General features: G+C 37.2%; 1 protein-coding gene across 1 annotated transcript in view; it reads right to left on the minus strand.

Moving 5' to 3' along the window:
• Positions 1–27,328, minus strand: part of EPHA6 (EPH receptor A6) — a 1,103,076-nt gene that overhangs the window by 133,511 nt on the left and 942,237 nt on the right. The window contains 1 exon segment of the mRNA XM_003410340.3: positions 15,098–15,159. Within this exon segment, the coding sequence (XP_003410388.1) occupies positions 15,098–15,159 (62 nt within the window).

Below are 27,328 nucleotides of genomic sequence, written 5' to 3' on the forward strand. Positions count from 1 at the left end.
TGGTAAGCTGCTATTCTTGAGTAGAATTAATAAAAATTATTTGCCACTTAAAGAAACATCTACAGAGGATCCAATTCACAATTTGGTGCCTGGGTTAGCTACAATAAATAAAGCAGCTTCCAGAGATTTCTCACAAAACTGGAGCAATAAACACTATTAAATAATGACAGTTTAAGCTCTAAAATGAAGTATAGAAAGTTTGGTTCATCTGTATGTCGAAAAGACTTCCTGGTTCACTAACCATGAGTTATAAGCAATGGCAGTGTTCTTTCAAACCAGAATGACAAAAATAGAAGGCTTAGCTGAAATCTTGTGAAATTATTACTCCAAAACTCTGACTTGAGCTGTAAAATGGCTCTACAGGAAATGCACACTGCTAAGTGGTTTACAGAAACCTTGGTGGCATAGTGGTTAAGTGTTACAGCTGCTAACCAAAAGGTCTGCTGTTTGAATCCACCAGGAGCTCCTATGGGGCAGTTCTACTCTATCCTACAGGGTCACTATGAGTCAGAATTGACTCGATGACAATGAGTTTGGTTTTTTTTTAAAGTGGTTTACAAAAGACAGAGGTTCACAAACAGTGGAACATTGTAAGCCTGTATTCCCTCACATCTATGTTGATAGAAGCCATTCTGAGACAAACTAGATGCTGTTAGAAATGCAGTGGGTTCATACGGGACAAAAGATGAGAATCTAGGAGAGCCACAATGACAGCAGAGTTGACCTCTTCGTTCATGATTGTCCCTTGGTCCGAATATCTTCACCTACACTATCTGCATATTGTCACTTCTTTTTGGTTTGCTAGCTGAAATTGCAGTATGAAAATTCTATTTGGGTTTACAAAACCATCGTTAGGGTTTGCAAAATCAACTGGAGGAGTTAGGAGAGCATTGGCGAGTCACATTTTAGTATGAATTAGTTTATGTTCAGTGAAGATCTGTGGCACTTAGAGAACAACAGCTTCGATTAGTGTGGGGAGAGCTCCCACATTAGAGGTGAGTTTATAATGTGCAAAAAGGCCTAGTTTAGGGTAGGAGGAAGGAGCCCTGGTGGCACACTGGTTAACTGCTGGGCTGCTAACTGAAAGGTCAGTGGTTCAAACCCACTAGCTGCTCTGTAAGAGAAAGATGTATAGTTTGCTTCGGTAAAGATTACAGCTTTAGAAACCATGTGAGGCAGTTCTACTTCGTCCTACAGGGTTGCTATAAGTCAGAACTGGCTGGATGGCAACAGGTTTAGGGTAGGAGGGAGTGGTGAGGTAGTGCCACCACCTGAGATTTAGGACAGCAAAAATTGGTTATCTGAGGTCTTGTCCAAAGAACATGGAGAAAGGGGTGGATGCCAAAAAAAAAAAAAAGCCCTTTAAAAAATTTCCCCAGGGCAAGTTATGTAGAGGGAGGAAAACATGTTATTTCTTTTTCTGAAGGAAGCTGTGACCTCTTTGTATTAAAATTTACATCCTTTGGATGTACTCTGTGTTAAAGAGGCTTTTCTGGGTCTGCCTAGGTACTTAAGCAATATCTTTTAAAGAAATATTTATGGGAAAACACTTTCTGAGTTCTGAACAATTGATTTATAAGTGACTTTGAAGAAAACCGTCCTTGGGAGATTACTTCTATAACTTATGTTTAAAGATTCAGTTTTATGTTTCTAAATCAGAAAGTTGACCATGCTATGACTTTTTAAAATCCCTCTGTATTTGTAAAAGATTTCGCTAGGGTTATTTATAGGATTGAAAGAACCAAATCACTCTTGTTTTAAAATAACCATTGAATAAATAAGAGTCAATATCTCCTTTTATTGAAAACCATCTTGGTTCTTGTGGTCTCCCCAGTTGCAACTCTTATTATTATTTCCTGTAGAATATTTACTAAATCCTTCAAGGGCTTTTCTTTTTAGTCATCATGGATTTTGGTATGCTAGGCTGAGTTGGATTTTTAGTTATAGAAGAGAGAAGCCATCAAGAGTGGAATCAGAAATTTCAATCATAAAGAAACTAAAAATGTCATTCCTCAGGTACCTAAAAAAAATCTAGGAAGAAAAAAGGTAGACACAGATTTGTGAAACATGGCAGTTGGATTTCAGAATTACATTTTAAGAGCTTAAATTGAATCTGAATATAATATAGCTTTAGCTTAGAAAGCTTACTACTGAATTTGCTTTTTTATTTTTTGCTTAGGTTTCTATGAAGGTAATCTACCCTAGCTAGCATGTGTTACATTTAAATAAAGTCAAGAAAATTTTAGCTTTTTTTTTGTCTGGCTTCTGGGGCAGCGTGTCATAGGATGCCAACTGATGAAGCATCGTTACAGTTATTAGAATTACTGGTGGAAATGTTTGCAAAACATACTTGCTTATGTCTACGTATGAATTTCATAAAATCTGTTTAGGGTGGTGATTAGGATTTGCAGGGATGGTGGAGAACAAATTTTGAGTCTAATATTTAGTTCTGTAGATCCAAAATCCCCTCAGTGATCCAAACATGGGGGATAGGAATGAGCATAGAGGAAATCAGAAAAATGCGTGGAATTTCTCTATATAACCTTCTAAGTTATATACCAACACAAGTTAATGTAAAGTCTTTTCTGCAAAAGGAAAATTAACAAAGAAAGTCATAAGATACAATTTCATGGTATAGGGTAACACAAATCACACTACACATTTACAGTATTAAAATGTTTAAAGAGATAAATCTAGGCTGTTGGATGTTGGCGCTCCAACTCCTAATTTAAAAATAAAAGGCTCAGCAATCCATATGCTTGGTTCCCAGGACACCATGCTTTCATATATCTGGGTGTTTAATTGTCGTATTATTTATGGAATAGTATTTGGCATTAAGCTGTAACAGGTGTGGTAAATAATAACTCTTCTGTATGAAGTTTCGCTTACTTTTTTTCTCTGAAAAAATGTAATTAAGAGGATGGTATTCAACTCTAAATTGTATGGTTTAAAACCAGCTACTGGTGGTTAAATGCATCTTCACTTTGTTTTTTCCACTGTCAAATAGAAAGTGAATGCGATGTAGATTAAGTTTGTTCTTAGACCACAGTACAAATATAACTCTACACACACACAATTACAAGAAAAGTGTGCCTAATAAAATACAGCTCTCATTATTAATATATAACTAGCATAAGGTAAAATGCCATCTTTACTAGATTTATAATTTCGGTACATAAATATTTAAAAGATCCCTTTAATTTTTTAAATTAATATTTGCTTTGCATTTGTTCAGGGAAACTTCAAATGACTCACATTGCTTTTGAAATGCTGATATGCACTTATATGTATTATTTAAATACTCATATTTCTGAGGTACTTCTAATAAGAATTTTTTTTAATGGTGAAAATTAAAACTATTCTTATAAAACCAAAACCAAACCCATTGCTGTCGAGTTGATTCCAAGTCATAGCTACCTTATAGGACAGAGTAGACCTGCTCCATAGAGTTTCCAAGGAGCACCTGGTGGATTTGAACTGCCGACCTTTTGGTTAGCAGCCATAGCACTTAACCACTATGCCACCAGGGTTTCCTAAAACTATTCTTAGCCATTGGTAAAACAGACCAGGAAATAACAGAATGATAATTTTAAAACTCTTAGTGACATTTTTTGAAATGTACCATAGTAAACCCTGGTGGCATAGTGGTTAAAAAGTTTGGGCTGCTAACCAAAAAGTCAACAGTTTGAATCCCCAGATGGTCCTTGGAAGTCCTTTGAGGCAGTTCTACTCTGTCCTATGGGGTTGCTATGAGTCGCAATCAACTCGACGGCAACAGGTTTCGGTTTGGTAGTAATAGTAGATAGGAGCCCTGGTGTCATAGTGGTTAAGAGCTCAGCTGCTAACCGAAAGGTCAGCAGTTTGAATCCACCAGCTGCTCCTTGGAAACTCTATGGGGCAGTTTTACTCTATCCCATAGGGCCGCCATGAGCCAGAATCTACTCGATGGCAATGGGTTTGGTTTTTGGAATAGTAGGTAACTTTTATGGAGTCCTTACTTTGTGACAGGCAATATTCTAGAAGTTCTATGTCTATAAGCCATTTAATACAATAATCCTAGAAAGCAGTCACTGCCTATTATTGACCCGATTTTGTGGATGAGCATTATCCTTGAATCTTCTCTTTATTTTATATCCTTTATCCAATCCACCAGCAAATACTATTGGCTCTACTTTCAAAATACATCATAGAATCTGACCATTTTCCATCACCTCCACTGCAACTATCCTTGACTAAAACACCATCATGTTGTCCATGGATTATTGCAAAAGCCCCCTAATTTTCCTGCATCCACCTGCGCCTCAACTCAGCCTCCTCTCAAAGTAGCAACCAGAGTGATCCCTTTAAAATTTAGTCAGATCATGTCATGCGTCTACTCCCAACTCTGCAACAGCTTTCCATGTTACCCAGAGGAAGTCACCATCATTACAAAGGTCCACAAGGCACTGCTTCAATGATTTTCCAACTTGCCTGTGCATTGGGCTCACCTGAGAAGCTTTTAACAAATATTGACACATGTGTCCCACTTCAAGAGATCATGATTAAACTGGTCTGGGGGATAGCCTGGAATCTGGGTTTGTTAAAACTCTCCAAATGATTATAATGTGCAGTCAAGGATGAGAAATATTGCCCTCCAAGATTCGTGCCCCTCTCTGCCTCCATGACCTCTCTGACTTTATCTTCTACTACCTTCTCCTGTACTCGCTCTACTCTAGCCATAATAGTAGAATGACCATATACTTTATTATGCAAACTTTAACCCTTGTGAGAGAAAAAGGGTTCTGTTAATAACTATGAAGAGACAACAGGCATGAATTGACACCATCCTAGTAAAAACAAGCATATAGCTATTGAGCATAAAGAGTTATTTACAGTTCTACAGATACAGAATGTCCCACCTCCCACCCAACACAAGGGCATTGGCACTTGTTATTGCTAGTTCCTGGAATATTTCCCCCAGGAACTAGCAACAGAGGTGTTACCTCACCTTCTTCCAATTTTTACTCAAATGCCACTTTTCAGTGAGACCTTCCATGTCCTCTCAACTTAACATTGAAACGCACTCTCACCTTCCACCCTGACTTTCCCTACTTTATTTTTCTCCATCATCTGACATAGCATAAATTTTTCTGAATTCTTTATTTATTTCTCCTCCCTCTCACTAGATTTTTTTTTCTCTTTTGTTCACTTCTGTATTCCCAGTTTCAGAACACTACATGGCCTACTGCAGTCTCTCAATACATGTTTGCGCAAAAAATAAATGACTTACTATTTGACATAGGCAAGTTACCTAACTTGTCTATGCCTCAGGTTCTTCATTTCTAAATGGGAATGACAACAACAACAACAATAAAAATAATATCTATCTCATAGTGTTGTTTTAAGCGTTAGAGGGTTAATGTGTGGGATTGGAATAGTGTCTAACTCACAGAAAGCACACATTAATGCTAGTCACATTAGTTAATCAGTGAGAGATATTGATACATATTTTCACTTTAGCCACTGATTCCACACCTAGAAACTGTGAACTCTGAAACAGCCCACTTCAGCAGTCTTAAACACCATGATAGAGTGGTGTCCTGGTAAACCAGCTCTCTGGAGGAAAATAAAACAAGACCTGACTTGTACCATTTCTCAATTTCTGCTGTGTAAATACATCCACCACGGCCAAATTCAAACTATTAACAGTTTAACAACTAGCTCACACAATTTCTGAATACGTAATTCTTGTCCCTCGTAAGGTGTTATGAGTTGGCTCTAGCACCAATGGTGAATAGCCTACATTCTGGCCACATTCTGCTATTCCTTTAATTCTCTCACCTTATAAGCAACTATACTTCCTCTTCTACCTGATAAAGACTTCCAGCCCCTAAAATTTCTATCATTGCTTGCTTCTCATAAACCTTTCTAGATGCACAATGCACAATCTCTCCAGTCTCAGAAGATGTAGAGGCTTCTACTATTCAAGGTCAATTCTCTACCAGGGTCTTTGATTATATATTGATGAGATTTTGGACTTAGAGTTAATGCTGGAATGGGTTAAAAGTTTTGAGAATGTTGGGATGGGGTGAATGTACTTTGCACGTGGGAAGGACATGGGTTTTGGGAGGCCAGAAGATGGACTGTCATGGGATTGATTGTGTACCCCCAAAAGATATGTTGAAGTTCTAACTCCCACTTAGCCTTATTTGGAAAGAGGGTTCCTGTAGATGTAATTAGGTGAGGAAATTAACAAAGGCCCTAATCTCTTTATAACAATGTTTTTATAAGAAGAGGAGAAGAGACACAAAGGGAAGATGGCCATATGAAGATGGAGGCAGAGATTAGAGCCATGCTGCCACAAGTCAAGGAATACTTGAGGCTACCAGAAGCTGGAAGAGGCAAGAAAGGATTTTCCTCTAGGCCTTAAGACAGCATGGCCCTGCTGACACTCTGAATTTGGACATTGTCATGGATTGAATTGTGTCCCCCCAAAAATAAGTGTATCAATTTGGGTAGGCCATGATTCCCAGTATTGTGTGATTCTCTACCATTTTGTCATTTTATGTAATACATCTATGTGTTGTAAATCCTAATCTCTGCCTGTGGTTAATGAGATTTGGTTATGTTAAAGAGGATTAGGGTGGGATGTAACACCCTTACTCAGGTCACATCCCTGATCCAATGTAAAGGGAGTTTCCCTGGAGTGTGGCTTGCATCACCTTTTATTTTACAAGAGATAAGAGGAGAGAAAAGTGACCAGAGAGTTGAGGGACCCCATACCACGAAGAAACAACAGGAGAAGAGCATGTCCTTTGCACCCAGGGTCCCTGTGCTGAGAAGCTCCTAGTCCAGGGGAAGATTGATGAGAAGGACCTTCCTCCAGAGCCAACAGAGAGAAAAAGCCTTCCCCTGGAGCTGAAATGCCCTGAATTTGGACTTGTAGCCTGCTAGACTGTGAGAGAATAAATTCCTCTTTGTTAAAGCCGTCTACTTGCGGTATTTGTTATAGCAGCACTAGATACCTAAGACATCTAGCCTCCAGATTGCTTGCATGATGCATTGATGCATTTGAATTATGGTGCTGGCAAAGAATATTGAATATACCATGGACTGCCAGGAGAATGAACAAATCTGCCTTGGAAGAAGTACAGCCAGAATGTCCCTTAGAAGTGAGGATGGTGATGCTTCCTCTCATGTAGTTTAGACATGGTATCAAGAGGGACCAGCCCTGGGAGAAGAACATCAAGCTCTGTAAAGTGAAATGTCAGCGAAAAAGAGGAAAACCCTCAATGAGATGAATTGACATAGTGCCTGCTACAATGGGCTGAAAGATAGCAATGATTGTGAGGATGGTAGAGGCAGGGCTTTGAACTGGTTCAAACCAGCTCAGTTATGGCTGACGAAGCGAAACCAGAAGAGATCTGAATTTTTATAATTTGGGTGATCCTCAGTGATAACTGGATCAGGAAAAGCTATGGGTTGAAGCCCTAAATGGAAGACTTGGAGAGGTGTAATGGGCCCAATCGGGAGGCTGTTGTGCGAGACTGGATTCTTGGCAGGACTGTGGAGTGACACACATTCAAAGTGGTGCAATTGGCCACCGTCTTTGAGAGGGGCATCGCTGTTTCCAACTCTGCTCAAAATCCAATGGGCAAGAGTTCAGTTGCTATGCAATGTGTACCCTGCCTTTATTTTCTGAGGGGGAGATTAGGTTTCCAGGAGGGCTCCAAACTGTAATTTTTCTTGTTCTAGTTCACTCAATTAAAAAAATTCAGGTCTATTCCAGTTTGCTTTCCTAGCCATGGCTGAACAGGGAAGAGCCAGTATGAAGCCCTGGGTACAGGACCAGGCAGCATTTCGTTCTATTGTACATGAGGTTGCTATGAGTCAGAACCGACTCGGTGGCACCTAACAATGATAACAGCCTCCAGAATTGTGAGAAAATAAATTTCTGTTGTTTCAAGCCACAAAATTTGTGATAATTTGCTACAGAAGCCTTAGGAACTAATACAGTCATGCTACAAATACATCGAAACTTTATATCCCTATTGTTTAACTCATATATTCTATTGTGCTTATAATTATTTCATTCAATTTACTTGGCTAAATACCAATAATCTTTTTAAAATTTTAATTTCATTGTTGTTGAGAATATACACAGCAAAATATACACCAATTTAACAGTTTCTACATTTCAGTGACATTGATTACACTCTCCCAGTTGTGCAATCATTCTCACCCTCCTTTTCTGAGTTGTTCCTCTGCATTAACATAAACTCACTACCCCTGAGATTCCTATCTAATCTTTTGAGTTGCTGTTGTCACTTTAAATACCAATAATCTTTTAACCTAAAACTCAAAATGTACTTCCTCCAGGAAACCTTCACTGACCCATCCAGGTGGCATAAGCGTCTCTTCTGTGAGCCCCTAATTTCCTGTGCAAAACTCCATCATTGCCTACATGTGAGTGTATGTACTCTGTCTTACCCATTTTTGTGTCCCTAATGCTTTATGAAAAGAGGAAGACCCTCAACTGGATGGATTGACACAGGGGCTGCAACAATGAGCTCAAGCATACCAACAATTGTGAGGATGGTGCAGGACCGGGCAGTGTTTCACTCTGTTATGCATAGGCTTGCTATGAGTTGGAACTGACTTGACGGCACCTAACAACAACAACAACAACAACAACAACAACAACAACAACAACAACAACAATGCTTTATGTCCCTAATGTTTAGTGCAGGGCCCTGGTGGCACAGTGTTTAAGAGCATGGCTGCTAACCAAAAGGTCAGCAATTCTAATCCACCAGCCACGCCTTAGAAACCCTAGGAAGCAGTTCTACTCTGTCCTATGGGGTTGCTAGGAGTTGTAATCCACTCAACAGCAACACGGTTAATGCTTAGCGCAGTACGCAAAGCATGGTAGATGCTCAATAAAGATTGTTGAAATAAAAACATGAACTTTGCCAAATCTCCTACCAGAAAGAAGACTATTCTCCGCAAATAGACTATCGACATTCCTGAATATGTTGGCATCTCTCTGAAGAGATGCACAGTTATTGTGAAAGGCCCCAGAGGAACGCCATGGGGGACTTCAATCCCATCAGTGTAGAACTCAGTCTCCTTGGAAAGAAATAGAAGAGGCTTCAGGTAGACAACTGGTGGGGAAATAGAAAGGAACTACCTATGGTTAGTACTATTTGTAGTCATGTACAAAACATGATCAAGGTGGTTATATGGACTTGCATTACGAGATCTGTGTATGCTCACTTCCCCATCAACACTGTTATTCAGGAGAGAGGGTCTCTTGTTGACATCTGAAATTTCTTTACTGAAAAATACATCTATAGGGTTTAGATGAAGCCCAGAAAGATGAGTAAATTCTTTAAGGAAACAGCATTGAACTTACATCAAATTCAGCTGCTTTAATTCAGCAAGCCGCAATAGTTAAAACCAAGGATATCAAGGGCCACATGAACCAGAGACTACATCATCCTGAGACCAAAAGAACTAGATGGTGCCCGGCCACAACTGATGAGTGCTCTGACAGAGAACACATCAGAGAACCCCTGAGGGAGCAGGGGAACAGTGGCATGCAGACCCCAAATTCTCATAAAAAGACCAGACTGACTGAGACTAGAAGGACCCCAGCGGTCAGGGTCCCCAAACCTTCTGTTGTCCCAGGACAGGAACCATTCCTGAAGCCAGCTTGTCAGACACGGATTGGACTGGACAATGGGTTGGAGAGAGATGCTGATGAGGAGTGAGCTACTTGTACCATGTGGACACTTGAGACTATGTTGGCATCTCTTGTTTGGAGGGTAGATGGGAGGGTAGGGGGGCTAGAAACCGGCAAAATGGTCACGAAAGGAGAGACTAGAAGGAGGGAGTGGGCTGGCTTATTAGGGGGAGAGTAATTGGGATTATGTAGCAAGGTGTATATAAGTTTTTATGTGACAGACTGACTTGATTTGTAAACTTTCACTTAAAGCACAATAAAAATTTATATATGTATATGTATATATATACATAAAGAAAACATTCTGCATCCCACTTTGGAGAGTGGCATCCGGGGTCTTAAACACTAGCACGCAGCCATCTAAGATGCATCAATTGGTCTCATCCCACCTGGCGCAAAGGAGAATGAAGAACACCAAGGACACAAGGTAATTATGAGCCCAAGAGACAGAAAGGGCCACATAAACCAGAGGCTACATCAGCCTGAGACCAGAAGAACTAGATGGTGCCCAGCTACAACCAATGACTGCCCTGACAGGGAACAAAACAGAGAACCCCTGAGGGAGCAGGAGAGCAGTGGGATGCAGACCCCAAATTCTCATAAAAAGACCAGACTTAATGGTCTGACTGAGACTAGGAGGATCCCGGTGGTCATGGTTCCCAGACCTTCTGTTAGCTCAAGACAGGAACCATTCCCAAAGCCAATGCTTCAGACAGGGATTGGCCTGGACAATGGGATAGAAAACGACACTGGTGAGAATGAGCTTTTTGGATCAAGTAGACACATGTTGGCATCTCCTATCTGGAGGGGAGATGAGAGGGTAGAGGGAGTCAGAAGCTGGCCGAATGGACACGAAAAGAAAGAGTAGAGGGAAGGAGTGTGATGTATCATTGGGGGAGAGCAATTATGAGTATATAGCAAGATGCGTATAAATTTTTGTATGAGAGACTGACTTGAGTTGTAAACTTTCACCTAAAGCACAATAAAAAAAAAGAAGACTAGAATAGACACAGAGACACACACACACACATAGGGGAAGACAGATGACATGGAGGATTGTCTACAACCAAAGGAATGCCAACATCATCAGCAGACTCCATAAACTAGGAAAAGGAATTGACATAGCCTGGTTTCTATGAGTCTGAATTGACTTGACGGCAACCGGTTTGGTTTTTTTCTTTTTCTTTTGGTTGACGTAAGACCAAACTCCAGAACTGTGAGAAAATAAATTTCAGTTCTTAAAACCAAAAAAAAAAAAGAAAAGAAAAAAAAAAAACAACGGTATCAGAAAATGTTTGGGTGGTATCTATGTCCCTGAAAAAGGAATAGTTCAACATGCTGATAAAAAATATCTAAGAGTTGTTGAGCTACAGAAACATAAGGTTGAATGATTCCTAAACCGAACCAAAACCAAACTTATTGCTGGTGGATTCAAACTGCCGACCTTTTGGTTAACAGCTGTAGCTCTTAACCACTGCACCACCAGGGCTCCCGATGATTCCTAAGACCTATTATTTTAAGATGCATTAAAATTAAACTATTGGGAAAAAAAATGAAAACACAAGGAATAGCTGTATCAGAATTTATACCCTTCCACTGAAAAAAAAAATTTTTTTTTTTTTTTTTTTTTTTTTTACTGGTGGAGCAGTGGTTAAAGCAATCGACTCCTAACCAAAAGGTTGGTGGTTTGAAACCAACAGCGACTCTGAGAGAGAAAGATGTGGCTGTCTGCTTCAGTAGAGATTTATAACCTTGGAAACCCTGTGGGGTCACTATGAGTCAGAATCCACTCAAGGTCAGTGGGTTTGGGTTTGTGACTGGAATCTATATTTTATAATTGGTTATTGTTGATGTATAGAAATGATATAGACTTTTTTATATTGATCTTATTTCCATTCTGAACTTTCACTTGTCCTAATAGGAGAATAGGCTAGTGGCCAAGACCAAACTCTGCTTGAGCTGAGTGCCTGTGTGCAGGAGGCTTCCTGGTGGAGTGCGGTGCCTTTGGGCACTTAGTGGCAGAGCGAGGCTTGCTGACCCATGCAGCAAGAGAGCTGAGTGCCTGTACACCCAGGTGTCCCTTCTTACTTCCAACCATTCTTCCCTGAGCATGTTTTGGGATATGGTTTCCTTATTCAATCCAATCTTGTTCATTTTTTTGTGTTTCAGTGATTTCTCCCAGCTTTTGCGTTATAGGTGACACCTGCTTCTTGCCACAAAAATTGTTTATGAAATCTGTGTGTGTAGCTGGAGAGAGACTTTACAGGGATGGTGATCAAAATTATACTTATTTCATACTAATGTACTGCCTTGGGAAAATCAGGAGAACCTGGATATGTCAGTGATGTCTACCTTCTGAGTAGCCAGCCTAACGCTTAGCTTGCTAAGTCAGAATGCATTTTATTTTAAAATTATAAACATGCACAAAGTTACACATACCTACTCCTCTACACACGTGTATGTGTGTGCACACACATACATACACTCACACACTTAACGGCACCTCCCCCTGCCAATATCTGGAAGTACGTCCACAAGGGTCTCAAACAGCACGAGATTTATGAATTCAGCGCAGTATCACAGTCAGCCAGGCACCAGCACTGCCACTAGATTGTAATGTTGTACTCAGTTGTGCTACCACTCCTTCATGATAAGACAGCCAATTGAAGTGATTTTCAAGTAGTGTGGGAGACCAAGGGAAATCTTTTCTGCCTCCAGTAAGCACAGAATGCCATTAATGAGCCATGGATGGCTCCCCTACCAGGCAGCGCACTTAGCCACTTCCTCCTTTGTGTGCTCACAGAAGCTGTGATTATCAAATTCTAAAGCAGCAGTTTGAAAAATGACTTCACTTTTGAGAATTTATGGAATATATATATATTTTATTTCTGCTTGCCATGGGGAATTGAATGTCTGCTATTGACATAAAGTTTATAAAGCAGTCTGAGCTTCTGGGATAGAAGGGATATGATGACAAAGAAGGGTAAGAATATTAAAGGAGGGAGAGAAGGGTAGTATTGATCCTATAATTTTTTTCCATTCATATGGTTTTTATTTTACTTGAAACTGTATGTGCAGAGGGGACATGAGACCACTTTGGGATATGGCCATGGACGTACAAGGAGAAGCAGTAAGTAATTTAATAAAAAAGACAGCATTCATAGTGGGTGAGAGCATGGCTTCTTGACTCATTTAGACTTGAGTCTGAATCTTCGCTTTACCGCTTATTAGCTTTATGGCTTAGGAAAAAATTATTTAACCTTGCTGGCCCTCAGTTTCCTCACCTGTAAAATGAGAATTATGGTGATTTCCCAACAGAGTTAAGTGTTTTTACTTACTTCACGTAGATTTACATAAGACTTGCAACATGTCAGGCACTATTCTATAAGCCTTACAATGATTAATTCAATTAATCCTTATAATGATTAATTGCATCAGGTAGGTACTGTTAATATCCTCATTTTACAGATGAGCAAACAGAGGCACAGAAAGGTTAGTAACTTGGCCAACGTCACACAGCTAGTAAGTGTCGGAGCCAAGATTAGTTGGGATAACGTATGTAAAGGTTCTGATTGTAGTAGTGATGGTAGCTATAGAAATGGTATTTCCTCTTCCCAGACTCTGTGGTATCTTATCACATGGCACATAATAAAAACTGAAAATGTTAGTTTTTATAATTTACATCATGAGCTATGCCACATATATACATGTAGTAGAATATTCATAAGTCTTTTATTTATAACATAATCTTTTCTTTATAACCTATTTTAACTGATTCATGATTCAGCAGGAAAAAAGTATATCCGAAGCTAATATTTTTCTCTCAATTTTCTTGTGGCAATCATTTGATCTAATTTTCAGCAGCAATTTAGATTGAGTATCTGCTCTCATTATTTGCCATTATAGTCGCTCTAGGATATAGTTAATACAAAAAAAAAACCTATCCCAAGCATCATTAGATAATGAGTCATTTTGATATATATCTGATAGAAATGATTTTTATGAAGGCCTAAGTGTACATGCATTTCAAGTACCAAAGGAGATCCTGAAAAATTAGCACATCTACAGGAGAAATAAATACAAGCTGTAAAATAACACTTTCTGAGAATAGCTACAGAAAAAAAAAAAACACCAGTTCATGTACCCAAACACCTATGAATTTCATTTTGCCTTAAAGAGCACACTTGGTTGAGAGTATATGCTGTGTGAGTAGTATTGCTTTATAATAACCAGACGATTTTGCTGAATTCAGCTTCAGGCACTGAATCTGGACATCAAATCCTGTCACAGTGTAAATATATCATCACTGCTAACATTGAGAGCTGATGGAAGAAGAGGACATGGGATCACGAAAAATAAATGAAAATATGATCAAGAAAGAAAGGTGAGATGCGTGCAGAACTTGTCCAAACAACATGGAGCAAAACCTGAAGTGAAGAAAGAAAATGCTTGAGATTATTTATTCAAATGAAAATGAAGAGGAAAAATAATACAACACATTCCAAATGACAAAAGTCCAACCATTTTTTGTAAGCAAGGAAAATGGCTTATATAGACATATATTAAAGAACACAATGAAATTCAAATATGTGACCTCTGCTGGGGACAAAATATATTGATTCTAGTTACTATCTTTCATATTTTAGTTTTCCTTCACTGTCAATAAATATTTTTGCAGTGGATGATGGCTTTTAAAATGTTAAAGGTATTACAAACACACCTTGAAATATAATTTCCTGCTTCCTACTCAGCTTTGTTATTTTGTACTACTGTATAAAACAAATGATTTCTTAATACATCATACTTTTAAGGATAATACACTTTTAAAAAGGAGAGCTTTAAAATTTTTGCCCTAAAACAAGTCTCTGATGAAAGTTTTCATTCTTTCTCCTTTCGTTTTCTACATAGTCAGCCAAATGAATTTAAGCAGGGCAAAATGCATGGACAGCAATTTTTTAAAAATATGAACTTGAGTCACTCTTGGTGACCATACATTCAATTCAAGGGGTACACGATTATATAAAAATCCGTAAAATATCCCACTAAATAGTTAAAAGTGATTGAGCGAAATGAATGGCTTTGGGAAGCAACTGAATTTCATTTAATTTCTTCACGATAATATCATTTGAATATATCTAATACGGCAAGTGAACTTATAGAGGGAATCAATTATATTATTAAGTGTACATCCCTCCCCCACTAAGCAACACTTTAATGTATCAGAGAATCAGAGAAATGTACCCTAGAGAAAACGCTGCTATTCTTCACAAAAAATTCGTGAATAAAATTATGCAAAAATTAATTTGTGATAAATGTTTTAAATCTAGAACTCAGAATAGCTTATTTAAATGCCGTCAGAAAAGAACACCTCACCCGCAAAAAGGAGTCTAGGGATCCATTTTCCATATATTCCACCACAATCATTACTGGTCTGCCTGCAAAAAGAGCAAGACAACAGACAAGGATTAGAGCAATCACAGAAATATGTGCTGCCGTTAGAGATTTATAGCGGTGGCGGCTAAATTATTTGTATTTTATTAATAGGGACTTCATTTTCCCATCTGCTTCTATAAAACTACTCATACTATACATAGGCATCTATTTCTTTACAGCATTATTTCTTCTGAGTTCATAAAAGGGACAAGCATTACAATATGAATTACGGAGGAATTCAGCATTTCCTTTTCTAAAGTCCTGCAATCACTTGTTTAGATGACGTTCTTTTTGTCCTCCAGATTTTCCTTAAAAGAAAATCAACAAGCTAAAGTCAGCATTTAGGCAGTCACTGTAGCTGCTTTGGCAGTTCTGGTACAATTTCTCCTACAGTGATGTTGTAATTATGGCTGAATTACATTCAACTGGGCATTTCTGAGATAGTCACATGGCAAATCAGGAAGGAGACATTCATAAATTGCCTTTAAGAAATAATAAACCATTGGTTATAGTCTGCTTTGGAGGACTTTTAAACAGAAAACTTTCAGTAGATGGATGAGTGCTACGAAGTTGGTGGGATTGTAATAGTGCCTGATGATTTCTTTACTGGACATATATTAGATCAACAGAGCAATGATGGCAGTACATGAAGAATAAGTCACTCTGGTTTTGTAGTCTAGTGCAGAAGCTAAATTCAGAAACTGAAAATCGTTTATTTCTGTGTTTGTCATATCTATTTGCAATGGTTACAGTTCCCAGTACACCTCTATTAGGTAGAATATTTGACATAAGTACCTTTGAGTTGTTTCAAAGAAGAGCATGCATTTGTTCTGTTCAATTGCCCAAGTTTAAAAGAATAACTCATTTCAGGTGAAGGGAAAAAATGATATTTATCTGAAATAAACATGCACAACATATTTACTTTTTACTTCCGTATTTCTTGCTTCTCATTGGAATTTTTAGCAATTCAATCGACACTATATGCAGAATTTTTCCTCATGAACCCAGAGAAGATCTGGAAAGAATTTATGTGTACCAATGACAGAAATATTAGATCTCATATTGCAATTCATGTCTCTTTTATGAACTCAAAGCCTTTAGGGTTAGAAAGGGTGACCATAACAAATTAATACAATGTCTGAAAATGATAGATTTTACATTTGAACCTCTGCTTTAAAGAAAGATGTGCTAAAGGTTAAAAGTAGTAATAAAGCTCCCAATTTATCATGCATAGAATTAGAACCCAAAGAAGTTTTCCATTTGTGGTAGATATTAACTTATAATCTGTAATGACCCTCAAAGTCATTAATTTCACCCAAATATGAATTAAAAACCTCATAAAAAATATTGAGGTCAAATGAACTGTCAGCACTATTGTGGACAGGGTTCTAGAAGATTCATGTTTTAAATCAGAAACTTTCTCATGAAATCTTTTTTGGCCACTGGTTTCAGATAGCTTGCAGATCTGAGACTGATGTAAACACGTGGTTAGTGTTGCTGTTTGTTGTTAGGTGCTGTGGAGTCAATTCCGACTCATAGTGACCCCATGTACGACAGAACGAAACCCTGCTGGTCCTGTGCCATCCTCACAATCATTGTTATGCTTGAGCCCACTGTTGCAGCCACTGTGTCAATCCATCTCTTTGAGAGTTAGCAAGGCAGGGAAAACAAAAGGTCACTTTTATTCTTAAATATAAAAGTTCTGAGACCATTATTCCAGCTTAAATGATAATGAGTTATGGATATTAAAAGAAAAAAGTTGTGTTATTGCAATGATTCCCTGACTTTTACTCCCAGTAGTCTCACACCTTTCCAACCTATCTAGACCATTGCTGCCAACGGTCAAGATAAGTTTTTGTTTTGTTTTCTTAACACTTACTCTCTCCTTTAGAACATAAATCTTAACAGAATAAAAAAGCACTAACATTTATCAAGCACATACTGTGTCTGAGCACTTCACTGAGGTACAATGCTGTCAGTGATAGCACAATATCCATGCACCTAAAGGAAGAATATCAGTTAATATCACTATTATTCAAATTTATGCACCAGCCACTAATGACAAAGATGAAGAAATTGAGGATTTTACCAAAGTCTGCAGTCTGAAATTGACCAAATGTGCAATAAAGATGCATTGCTAATTACTGGTGATTGGAACGTGAAAGTTGGAAACAAAAAAGAAGGATCTATGGTTGGAAAATATGGTCTTGGTGAAAGAAATGATGTTGGAGATTTCATGATAGAATTTTACAAGACCAGTGACTTATTTACTGGAAATAAGTTTTTCAACAATATAAATGATGACTATACATGTGGATCTCATTGGACAGAATGCACAGGAATCAAACTGTATCTGGAATCAAAAATCCAATGGAGAAGCTCCATATCAACAGTCAGAACAAGGCTAGGGGCTCACAGGGGAACAGACCAACAATTGCTCATATGTAAGTTCAAGCCGAAGCTGAATAAAATTAAAAGAAGTCCATCAGAGTCAAAGTACCATCTTAAGTACCTTCCACCTGAATTTAGAGACCATCTCAAGAGCTGATCTGATGCATTGAACACTAATGACTGAAAAAGCAGACAGGTTGTGGGATGACATCAAGGACAACACACAGGAAGACAGCAAAAAGTCATTAAGAAGACAGGAAAGAAAGAAAAGAGCAAAATGGATGTCAGAAGAGACTCTGAAACTTGCTCTTTGAGCACAGAGTAGCTAAAGCAAATGGAAGAAATGAAGCAAAAGAGCTGAACAGAAGATTTCAAAGGGCAGTTCAAGAAAATAAAGTATTATTAACTGTGCAAAGACCTGGAGTTAGAAAACCCAAAGGGAAGAATATGCTCAGCATTTCTCAAGCTGAAAGAACTGAAGAAAAAATTCCACGCCTTGAGCTGCAATATGGAAGGATTTTATGGGCAAAATATTGAACAACGCAGGAAGCATCAAAAGAAGATGGAAGGAATACACAGATTTACTGTAAAAAAAAAATGTACCAAGAATTGGTCAACATTCAACCATTTCAGGAGGTAGCATGTAATCAAGAATCGATGGAACTAAAGAAAGAAGTCCAAGCTTCACTGAAGGCATTGAAGAAAAACAAGGCTCCAGGAATTGATGGAATACCAATTAAGATGTTTCAACAAATGGATGCAATGCTGAAAGTGCCCACTTGTTTATGCCAAAAAAATTGGAAGACAGCTACCTGGCCAACTGACTGGAAGAGATCCCTATTTGTGCCCATTCCAAAGAAAAGCAATCCAACAGAACGTGGGAATTATCAAACAATATCATTAATATCACATACAAGTAAAATTTTGCTGAAGATAATTCAAAAATGGTTGCAGCAATACATTGACAGGGAACTGCCAGAAATTTAAGCTGGATTCAGAAGAAGGTGTGAAACAAGGAATATCATTGCTGATGTCAGATGGATCTTGGCTGAAATCAGAGAATACCAGAAAAATGTTTACCTGTCATTTATTGACCATACAAAGACATTCAGCTGTGTGGATCATACAAATTATGGATAACATTTTGAAGAATGGGAATTCCAGAACACTTATTTGTGCTTATGCAGAACCTGTACGTAGAGCAAGAGGTAATCATTCAAACAGAATAAAGGGATGCTGCATCAGTTGAAACCATAAAATGTGTGCATCAGGGTTGCATCCTTTTACCGTATTTATTCAGTCTGTATGCTGAGCAAATAATCTGAGAAGCCTGACTATATGACGAAGAACAGGGCATCAGGACTGGAGGAAGACTCATTAACAACCTGCAATATGTAGATGACACAACCTTGCTTGCTAAAAGCGAAGAGAACTTGAAGTACTTACTGATGAAATCAAAGATCATAGCCCTCAGCATGGATTACACCTAAACATAAAGAAAACAGAAAATCTCAAAACTGAACCAATAAGTAACATCATGATAAATGGAGATAAGACTGACATTGTCAAGAATTTCATTTTATTTGGATCCACAATCCACACCCATGGGAGCAGCAGTCAAGAAATCAAGACACATTGCATTGGGCAAATCTGCTGCAAAAGACCTCTTTAAAGTGTTAAAAAGCAAACATGTCACTTTGAGGACCAAGGTGCACCTGACCTAAGCCATGGTATCTTCAATTGCCTCATATGCATGCGAAAGCTGGACAATAAATAAGGAAGACTGAAGAAGAATTGATGCATTTGAATTACGGTACTGATGAAAGATATTGAAAATACCACGGACTGCAAGAAAAAGGAATAAATCTGTCTTGGAAGAAGTATAGCCAGAGCGCTCCTTGGAAGCAAGGATAGTAAGAAATCATCTCATGTACTTTAGACATGGTATAAGGAGGGCCCAGCCCCTGGAGAAGGACATCATGCTTGTAAGGTAGAGGGTCACTGAAAGAGGAAGACCCTTAAGGATATGGATTGACAGTGGCTGCAACAATGTGCTCAAACAGTAACCATTGCGAGGATGGTGCAGGACTGGGCAGTGTTTCATTCTGTTGTACGTAGTGTAGCTGTGAGTCGGAATCAGCTGGAGAGCGCCTAAAAACAATGAAGTATTTCAGCATGATTCTGATCTATACGAATATAAAGTACTTTGCAATTAATAGCTCTATCTATAACTTCTTAGGAGATACTTTATTCACTCTGAAAATACATCAGTGACAAGTTTCTTCTCATTAAGGATCATGCAGAATCAAATGAAAACTCCCTCAATTTTTTGTGCATTAGAAGTTTCACACCTGAGCTCTTCATTTTTTGTCTTTTTTTTTTGCAAATGAGAGCAGCTGTTATTAAACAAATGCATTGTTTTTTTTAGAATGCTGCTGACATCTAACCTGTAATTTGTTTCCTAGTGGTTTTCTGTAGAGAAGCAACCCTATGAAGATTACAGGCAACTTTACAGTCCATGGTTATATTTTATAATCAAGAAAATAGATAATTCTATGGGAAATTATGAATACTAAGATGATAGTTACATATTGGTAACAGTTTTTCCATCATATTTTTCATATTTAAAAATTTTGTATTGAAGTATTGCTTTTAGAAAATATATTTGAAAGTCATTAATTCTCTTTTTGTTGTTGTTATTGTTTGCCAGTGAGCCGATTCCGACTCATAGCACCCTCTGTGACAGAGTAAACCTTCCCCATAGGGTCTCCGAGGCTGTAATTTTTACAGGAGCAGATCACCAGGTATTTCTCCTGCAGAGGAACTAATGGGCTCAAACTGCCAACCTTTTGGTTTACAGCCAAGCACTTAACCATTGAGCCACTGGGCCTCCTTAATTCCCTTTTTAAATTTTCCAAATATTTCAGCCAGTTACTCCAAGTGCCTACTCTCACATAATCACCTTAATATTTGCACTGCATTCAAGTCAATAGTTAAATTCCAGGATTCTTGAATGTTAGTCACTTCTCAAAATTCCCAGATCTTTTTTAGAAGTCTCATCAGCTTAAGTGTAAGAGATCCTAAATGATTCGCAAATTGAATTTCTCAGGTTTTCCTTCATAAATAGCCCAGAAATGGTTAACTGCTTTGGAATCAATATTCCCTAAGAAATTATTTGTTTATATTATGGACACAATAAATTACAACATCCCATATCAACTTTTTCTGTTATAGTGAAGAATGACTGTTTAATTGGGACTTCTATGGACTTTTTTTTTTTTTTTCCTATGGACTATTGACGAATGAATCTTTCTTAAATTTGTAGCTTCCCAATATTTATGGTGATTGTGATGTAGGTGGTCTGGAGAAACCATGTGATCATAAGACTATACTTTTCTGGTCCTGTTGTTAAAGACAACAAGACAAGCGTTCTTTAAATGTTCCAGAAGAATCATGGGAAAAAAATATTTTACCAGTGAATAGATTTTTTATTTTTTGCCCTCAGAGAAGATTTCTAAAAGAAGAGGATTACGGAGCTTTAACATTTTCTTGTAAGTAATGAGTTCATGCTGGATGTAGTATTTTGTATTGGTTTGCCAATTTAGAATATGCAGTCAGTAATATCCCAAATCAAAACAAATTTCAACAGTCTCCAAGCTCTATTACAGATTCAAATAATTTCTAGTTTATTTAACATTACAGCACGTCTCCATTTTGTCTACCAGGTAATCAAATTTGTGGTGATAACTTGACAGCTAGGTTGCCTGATTTTTTTTCCCCACTAGCTATTCAAGACTCTTCAAGCCAGTTATTTAGTCTATTTCTACCTCCCTTATTTCTGCTGTAGAGATAGTAAATTATGATTACAATCTCAGATGGATCTGATAATAACTGAAATAATTTTCTTATTTCTCTAAGGCTTTCAAAAGCTATGGGTGACATAAACTTGAACAAAGTTGTAATATATTGAATTATTGTTTTTATTCACAAGGTAAGTACCAAACTGGAGAATCAATTTCCTCCTCTACAATTGCCTGTCAATTATCAGATCATGTCCTTTACAAATCTCATCCTCACTGAGTTGAAATTCAAACTCAACTTTTCCCCTGAATTTTGTTTTCCTCTTATATTCCTGTCTTCATAAAAACATCATTCATCTCCTTACCCAGGTTGGAAAGCATGTTATAATATTAGATTCTCATTTAATCAAACCCCTGTTAGTCCATAGGCTAAGTTCTGTTGATTCTATAAAAAATCTATTGTCACTGCCCACATTCTCCTTTGTTTTTCTCTTGCTTGATCTACTGTAATAATCTTTTACTGGTTTCTTTGCACCTACTGTTTTTCTCCATCATAAGTTAAGCCTTGCACAACCATGAGAGCTGTTTTTTGAACATAACTGATCCATTAAATAATTTTTTTTAATGCCTACTATGTATCAAGTAAGGAGCCTTGGTGGTGTGCAATGGTTAAATGCTGGGCTGCTAACCAAAAGGTTGGTGGTTCTAATCCACCCAGTGGCTATGCAGGATAAAGGCCTGGATATCTGCTTCTATAAAGATAAAAAAAAAAAAAAAATACAGCCTAGAAAACACTATGGGGGCAGTTCTACTCTGTCACATGGCATGGCTATGAGTCAGAACTGACTTCACGTCACCCAAAAAAACATGTATCAAGTACTCTTTGGGTTCTGGAGGTACATCCCCAATCAATACAAGAACCCTACTTTCATGGGGTGTATAGTGGAAAGGGGAAAAGAGGTAAGTTACCAGGTGATTACTATAAAAGGCTAATGCTTCATCTTCCCTAGTCCCCAACGTGTTTAACGATTGTGTTACTTATTGCATTGTTTGCTGCTGGATTAACAACTAAACTACTTGGCAATTAAGTTCCTTCACAATTTCGCCTCTATCTTTGTATCCAGTATCATCTTTACATCCCTCATCCCCATGTCTCCTGTTTTTCAAATTTTCTAGGTGACTCACAATTCCTTGAGTATGATTTTATTTGTCGCCTCCTCCTTCTTTGGAAGACTGTCTTTTTTTAATAGCTCCTCTTGGTAAAATGATATACTCAAAAAAACAAACAAAACCAAACAGCTTACCATCAGCACTGCAAACTCTCTTATGAATCACTGTCCTTTATGTTGATTGTTTACTTTCTCCTCTCTTTATATCTTTTTTCACCTTGTTTAAAATAGCATTACTGAGATATAAGTCACATGTGTACAATTCGGTGGGTTTTAGTATATCCACAGACATGTGCAACCGTCATCAGTCAATTTTAGAATGTGTTTATCACCTCAGGAAAAAAAATCCCTTTTGCTATCATCCCCCTAACACCTTGGTCCCAGTTACATATTGCTGGATTCGTTTTGCTAGTGTTTTGCTCAGGATTTTTGCATCCATATTGATAAGAGCTATTGGTCTATAGTTTTCTTTCTTGTGATATATTGGTCTGTTTTTGGCATCAGGGTAATACTGGTTTCACATAATGGGTTTGCACCTGTTCTATTTCTATTTTTTTGAAGAGTTTGTGAAAAATTGGTATTAACCTTCTTTAAATGTTTGGTAGAATTCAGTAGTGAAGCCATGTGGGCCTGGGCTTTTGTTGTGGGTAGTTTTTTGGTTACTGATTCAGTCTCCTTGCTTGTCACAGAGTGTTCAGAGTTTCTGTTTCTTTTTGAGTCAGTTTCAGTGGTTTGTGACTTTCTAGGAATTTGTTTACTTCACCTAAGTTATCTAGTTTTTTGGAGAACACGTGTTCGTAGCATTCCTTATAATCCTTTTTATTTCTGGAAGGTTAGTAGTATAGTTCCCTCTTTCATTTCTAAGTCCAGTAATTGGGAGACTGTTCTCTTTTTTTCTTGGTCAAACTAAATAAGGGTTTGTCAATTTTGTTGATCTTTTCTAAGCACCAGTTTTTGGTGTTGTCGATTTTCTCTATTGTTTTTCTATTTCATTATTTTATGATCTTTATTATTTCCCTCTTTCTGCTTGATTTAGTTTTAGTTTGTTCTTTTTTTCGTTGTCTTAAGGTAGAAGTTTAGGTTATTGACTTGAGATCTTTTTTTTTTAATAACAGGTGTTTATGGCTATAAATTTCCACCTAAGCACTACTTCAGCTTCATTCCATAAGTGTTAATATGTTGTGTCATAATTTTCATTCATCCCAAAGCATTTGCTGATTTCCCTTTTGATTTCTTCTTTGAACTCACTGATTTTCTAAGGACTGTCTTCTTTAATTTTCACATACTTGTTTCTTGTAATTTCCTATAGGGTCGATATAAGTCAGAATGGACTCTATGGCAATGGTTTTTTTTCTGAGTTTCCTTAATTTTCCCCTGTTATTGATTTCTAGTTTCATTTCATTGTGGTCACAGAGCATACTTTTATTATTTCTATTTTTTTAATTAATTAAGGTTTGTTGTTTGATCTAGCGTATGGTCTATTCTGGAGAATTTCCATATGTGCTTGAGAAGAATGCATATTCTATTATTGTTGGGTGGAGTGCCCTATAGATGTCTGTTAGGTCTAGTTGATTTATAGCGTTGCTCCAATATATTAGTTGATCATCTGTCTAGTTGCTCTACCTATTATTCAAAGTGAGGTATTGAAGTCTCCAACTATTATTGTTGAATTGTCTATTCTTTCATTTCTGTCAGATTTTGCTTCATGCATTTTGATCAGAACTTAAGCTAAATCATCTTTGTAAGTCTTCTATCTAGCAAACAGCCAGGCACAGAGTACATACTAAATTTTTCTTTTTTTCTGAATAGAATGCCAGATGGAACGCATACATAAAAATGTTCTTAAGAATAACTCTAGACCTAGGAAAGAGTTACTGAGTTGACAGAATGGAAAACCAGTAATCTTTTAATCTTAAATTACTTGCATTATAAAAGTTATGGTTTTGAAGAAAGAAGAGAATTCAAGTTTCAGCTATGCTACTTACTTACTAGCTTCATAACCTTGGGCAAGTTACTTTAGTTCTCTCAGTCTTTGCATCCGTAATATGAGGATAACATAACTTATCCCATAACATTCTGAGAGGATTAGATGAGAAATATATAATTTTGAGAGTGTCTGACAATAGTTAACACTCAAAAACATTTGGTGTACATCTACTTTCCTTCCCTTTCCTGCAAAATGATCTACTTTCCCATTGTTAGGAGATTTGCCCACTATATAGCAAAAAGTTTTATAAAATTGCATCATTTCTGTATTTCATCATATTTGGGTATTGATATGAAAATTCTTTTATCTCTTATGTAAAGTAAAAGATAAAATGACTGTAAGTTACACGTTTTCCATGAGATAGTAAATTCTTGGCTTTAGCACTGAAAGTCTCGTGTCCTAGGCAAATTGTGATAGTTGGTCACCCTATGCCTCATGTGGCCAGCACAGTGTAGTTAGGAGCTGTGGGATTAGAGTCAGATAGCCTGATACTGAAGACTCTTTTCACTTTGAATAAGTGACCTTTTATAACTCACTTATTTCATTGTCTCATTTCCTTATTTGAGTATTGAGGATAACAATAATGCCTCCTTCATCAGGTGGTTGTAAGATTAAAGGAGATACTGTGTTTAAAACATAGAATAGTGCCTAATATTAAATACCGAACCATCCAGTACATCCAGTAACAGCTTAACAAGTGAATGGATGAATGCTGAATATTGCATTTTACCTAATTGACTAGATCTTGAGTCCTAAACTAAGGAGGGCTTTGCGGAGTTAAGAGAATTCATTACTGAAAAGGACTAAGGTCAGTATATTTGGAAGCTCTCTTGATGGTCTCAAAGGTCCACTTATATCTTACATACATGAAATTGACAGGATTGCAGTGACTCTAATGAACAAATTGGTTTCTCCTTGAGTAGAGCAAAATAATCCAAATGGGTATTTTCTTACTTTAAATACCATGTTGTAATTATAATGTCTTAGAAAAAGCTTCTGTAAGAATTAGATTCTTATTTCCGTCCATCCAGCTATGCTATGTCTCTGTGTTCTGTTTACAAGGTGTACCTGTAACAACATGTCTTATGATTAAGCTGGAATTGTTGATTTCAACCTTCCAGCTATGTAAAACCTCTGAGTCTACATAGTTACATTGCTTCAGTTTCCGTTTTTCACTTTCTTTCTTTTTCTTTTTTAATTTAGAGATAACCAAAATCCTCTTGGAGAAATGATGAAAAATAAGATATTTTATCTACTGATAAAACAGATGAGCAGAAATTAGACTAATAGAAGAGTGGAGTAGGTAACTCAAAATATAAGTATGTGTGTGTATATGATCTGCCTTTATAAAACCAGTAGCATTTCTTAATCTAGATTTGCTTCAGAGTAGAAGCAACGTGTGAGGCTAAAGATATGCAACATTTTCTTACCAATTCCAGAGAGCAGTAGTATACCATCTGTATCAATTAGCTTCTATAATATTCGCCAATGCCCTTCTTTACTGGAAATTACCATATGGACAAAGAGATTTCTCCTTAACTCGAAATGTTGAAAATGAAAGTAACTGCCAAAGATGCCTGATGTCAGGCCTGCTTTCACTTTAAGACACTAACCGTATTACAAAATTTTAATAACGTAAGAGATTTAAGGATGACTTTTTTGATTTTGTATTTCATTCAAATTTAGGAAAGGAATATAACAACAATAATCAAACTAAAAGTGTAGGTTTTGAAATAATTTGATTCGTGACTATTAACTTCCCAATTGTTAAGAAAGAAAGAATTGATTATGCAATAATCAATAGCTTAATTACTATTAGGTACCATTGAACAAAACACAGCAGAGAAACCTTGAAATATTGTGTAATGTCTAAATCCAAAACCAAATTAAACTGAATATTCAATATATAATTATATGCTTCTTTTGTTCTTGGTATCTTTATGGAAAAAAATCTCTTGTGTAGATAATTTTTAAATAGAGAGTGTATCTAAGTCAGCGCACCCCAAAACCAATTAGTAATTAACTTTTTCTAAGTTCTTCCACATACCAGGTACTGTTCTATGTGCTTTACATGTGTTAGCTCATTTAATCCTCACAACTCTTGTGGTGAGGACCATTATGAACTCAATATAACAGATAAAAAATACGAAACACAGACTTTAAGCAACTTGCCAAAAGATATACAATGCATAATTGGCAGAGTGAGGGTCTGAAGCTCAGCCATCTGGCTGCACAGTCTGAGTTCTTAACCATCCTGTTATACCCTAAAATAATAGCTGGGTTTCTGTTAGTAATTTGGAAAAAATAAAGGAACACCCTAAATCTCTGTGTCTTATCTTAGGACCATATCCTAGAAAAGCATTATAGATCAGGCACTGTGTTGCTCCCTGAAGAAGTCTGAGGCTTTTAAAGCCCCATAAGTCCTATAATAGTCCATATAAACAGGAAGTACCTGCTAAGAAAACTTACAGGAAAAACTTGTAGATTTTGTTTTCCTCCATCTCCCAAACATCAATTTATGTTAATAATCTTAATTGGAAATCCATTTATTTTAAATTATTATAATATTTTCATATAAGGATTAAAAAGACAAGGCTTTAGCAGTTGAAATTTAAATTTTAAGAGGCATGCCTGACAACATTTAAGAGCAGGAATGTTAAAGCTTTTGCAAAATCTCTGGAGAAAACACTGGGAAAACCGTGAACACATCCTGAATGCTTTGAGAGAAGGTTCCCAAGTTTTTGGTAGAAAGTGTCACATTTTTCAACAGTGTTTCAAATGTTATGCTTTACCTCTGGCTTCAAATGTGTCCTATCATTGCACA

This window comes from Loxodonta africana, chromosome 20 (genome assembly GCF_030014295.1).
Source record: "Loxodonta africana isolate mLoxAfr1 chromosome 20, mLoxAfr1.hap2, whole genome shotgun sequence".
Taxonomy (NCBI): domain Eukaryota; kingdom Metazoa; phylum Chordata; class Mammalia; order Proboscidea; family Elephantidae; genus Loxodonta; species Loxodonta africana.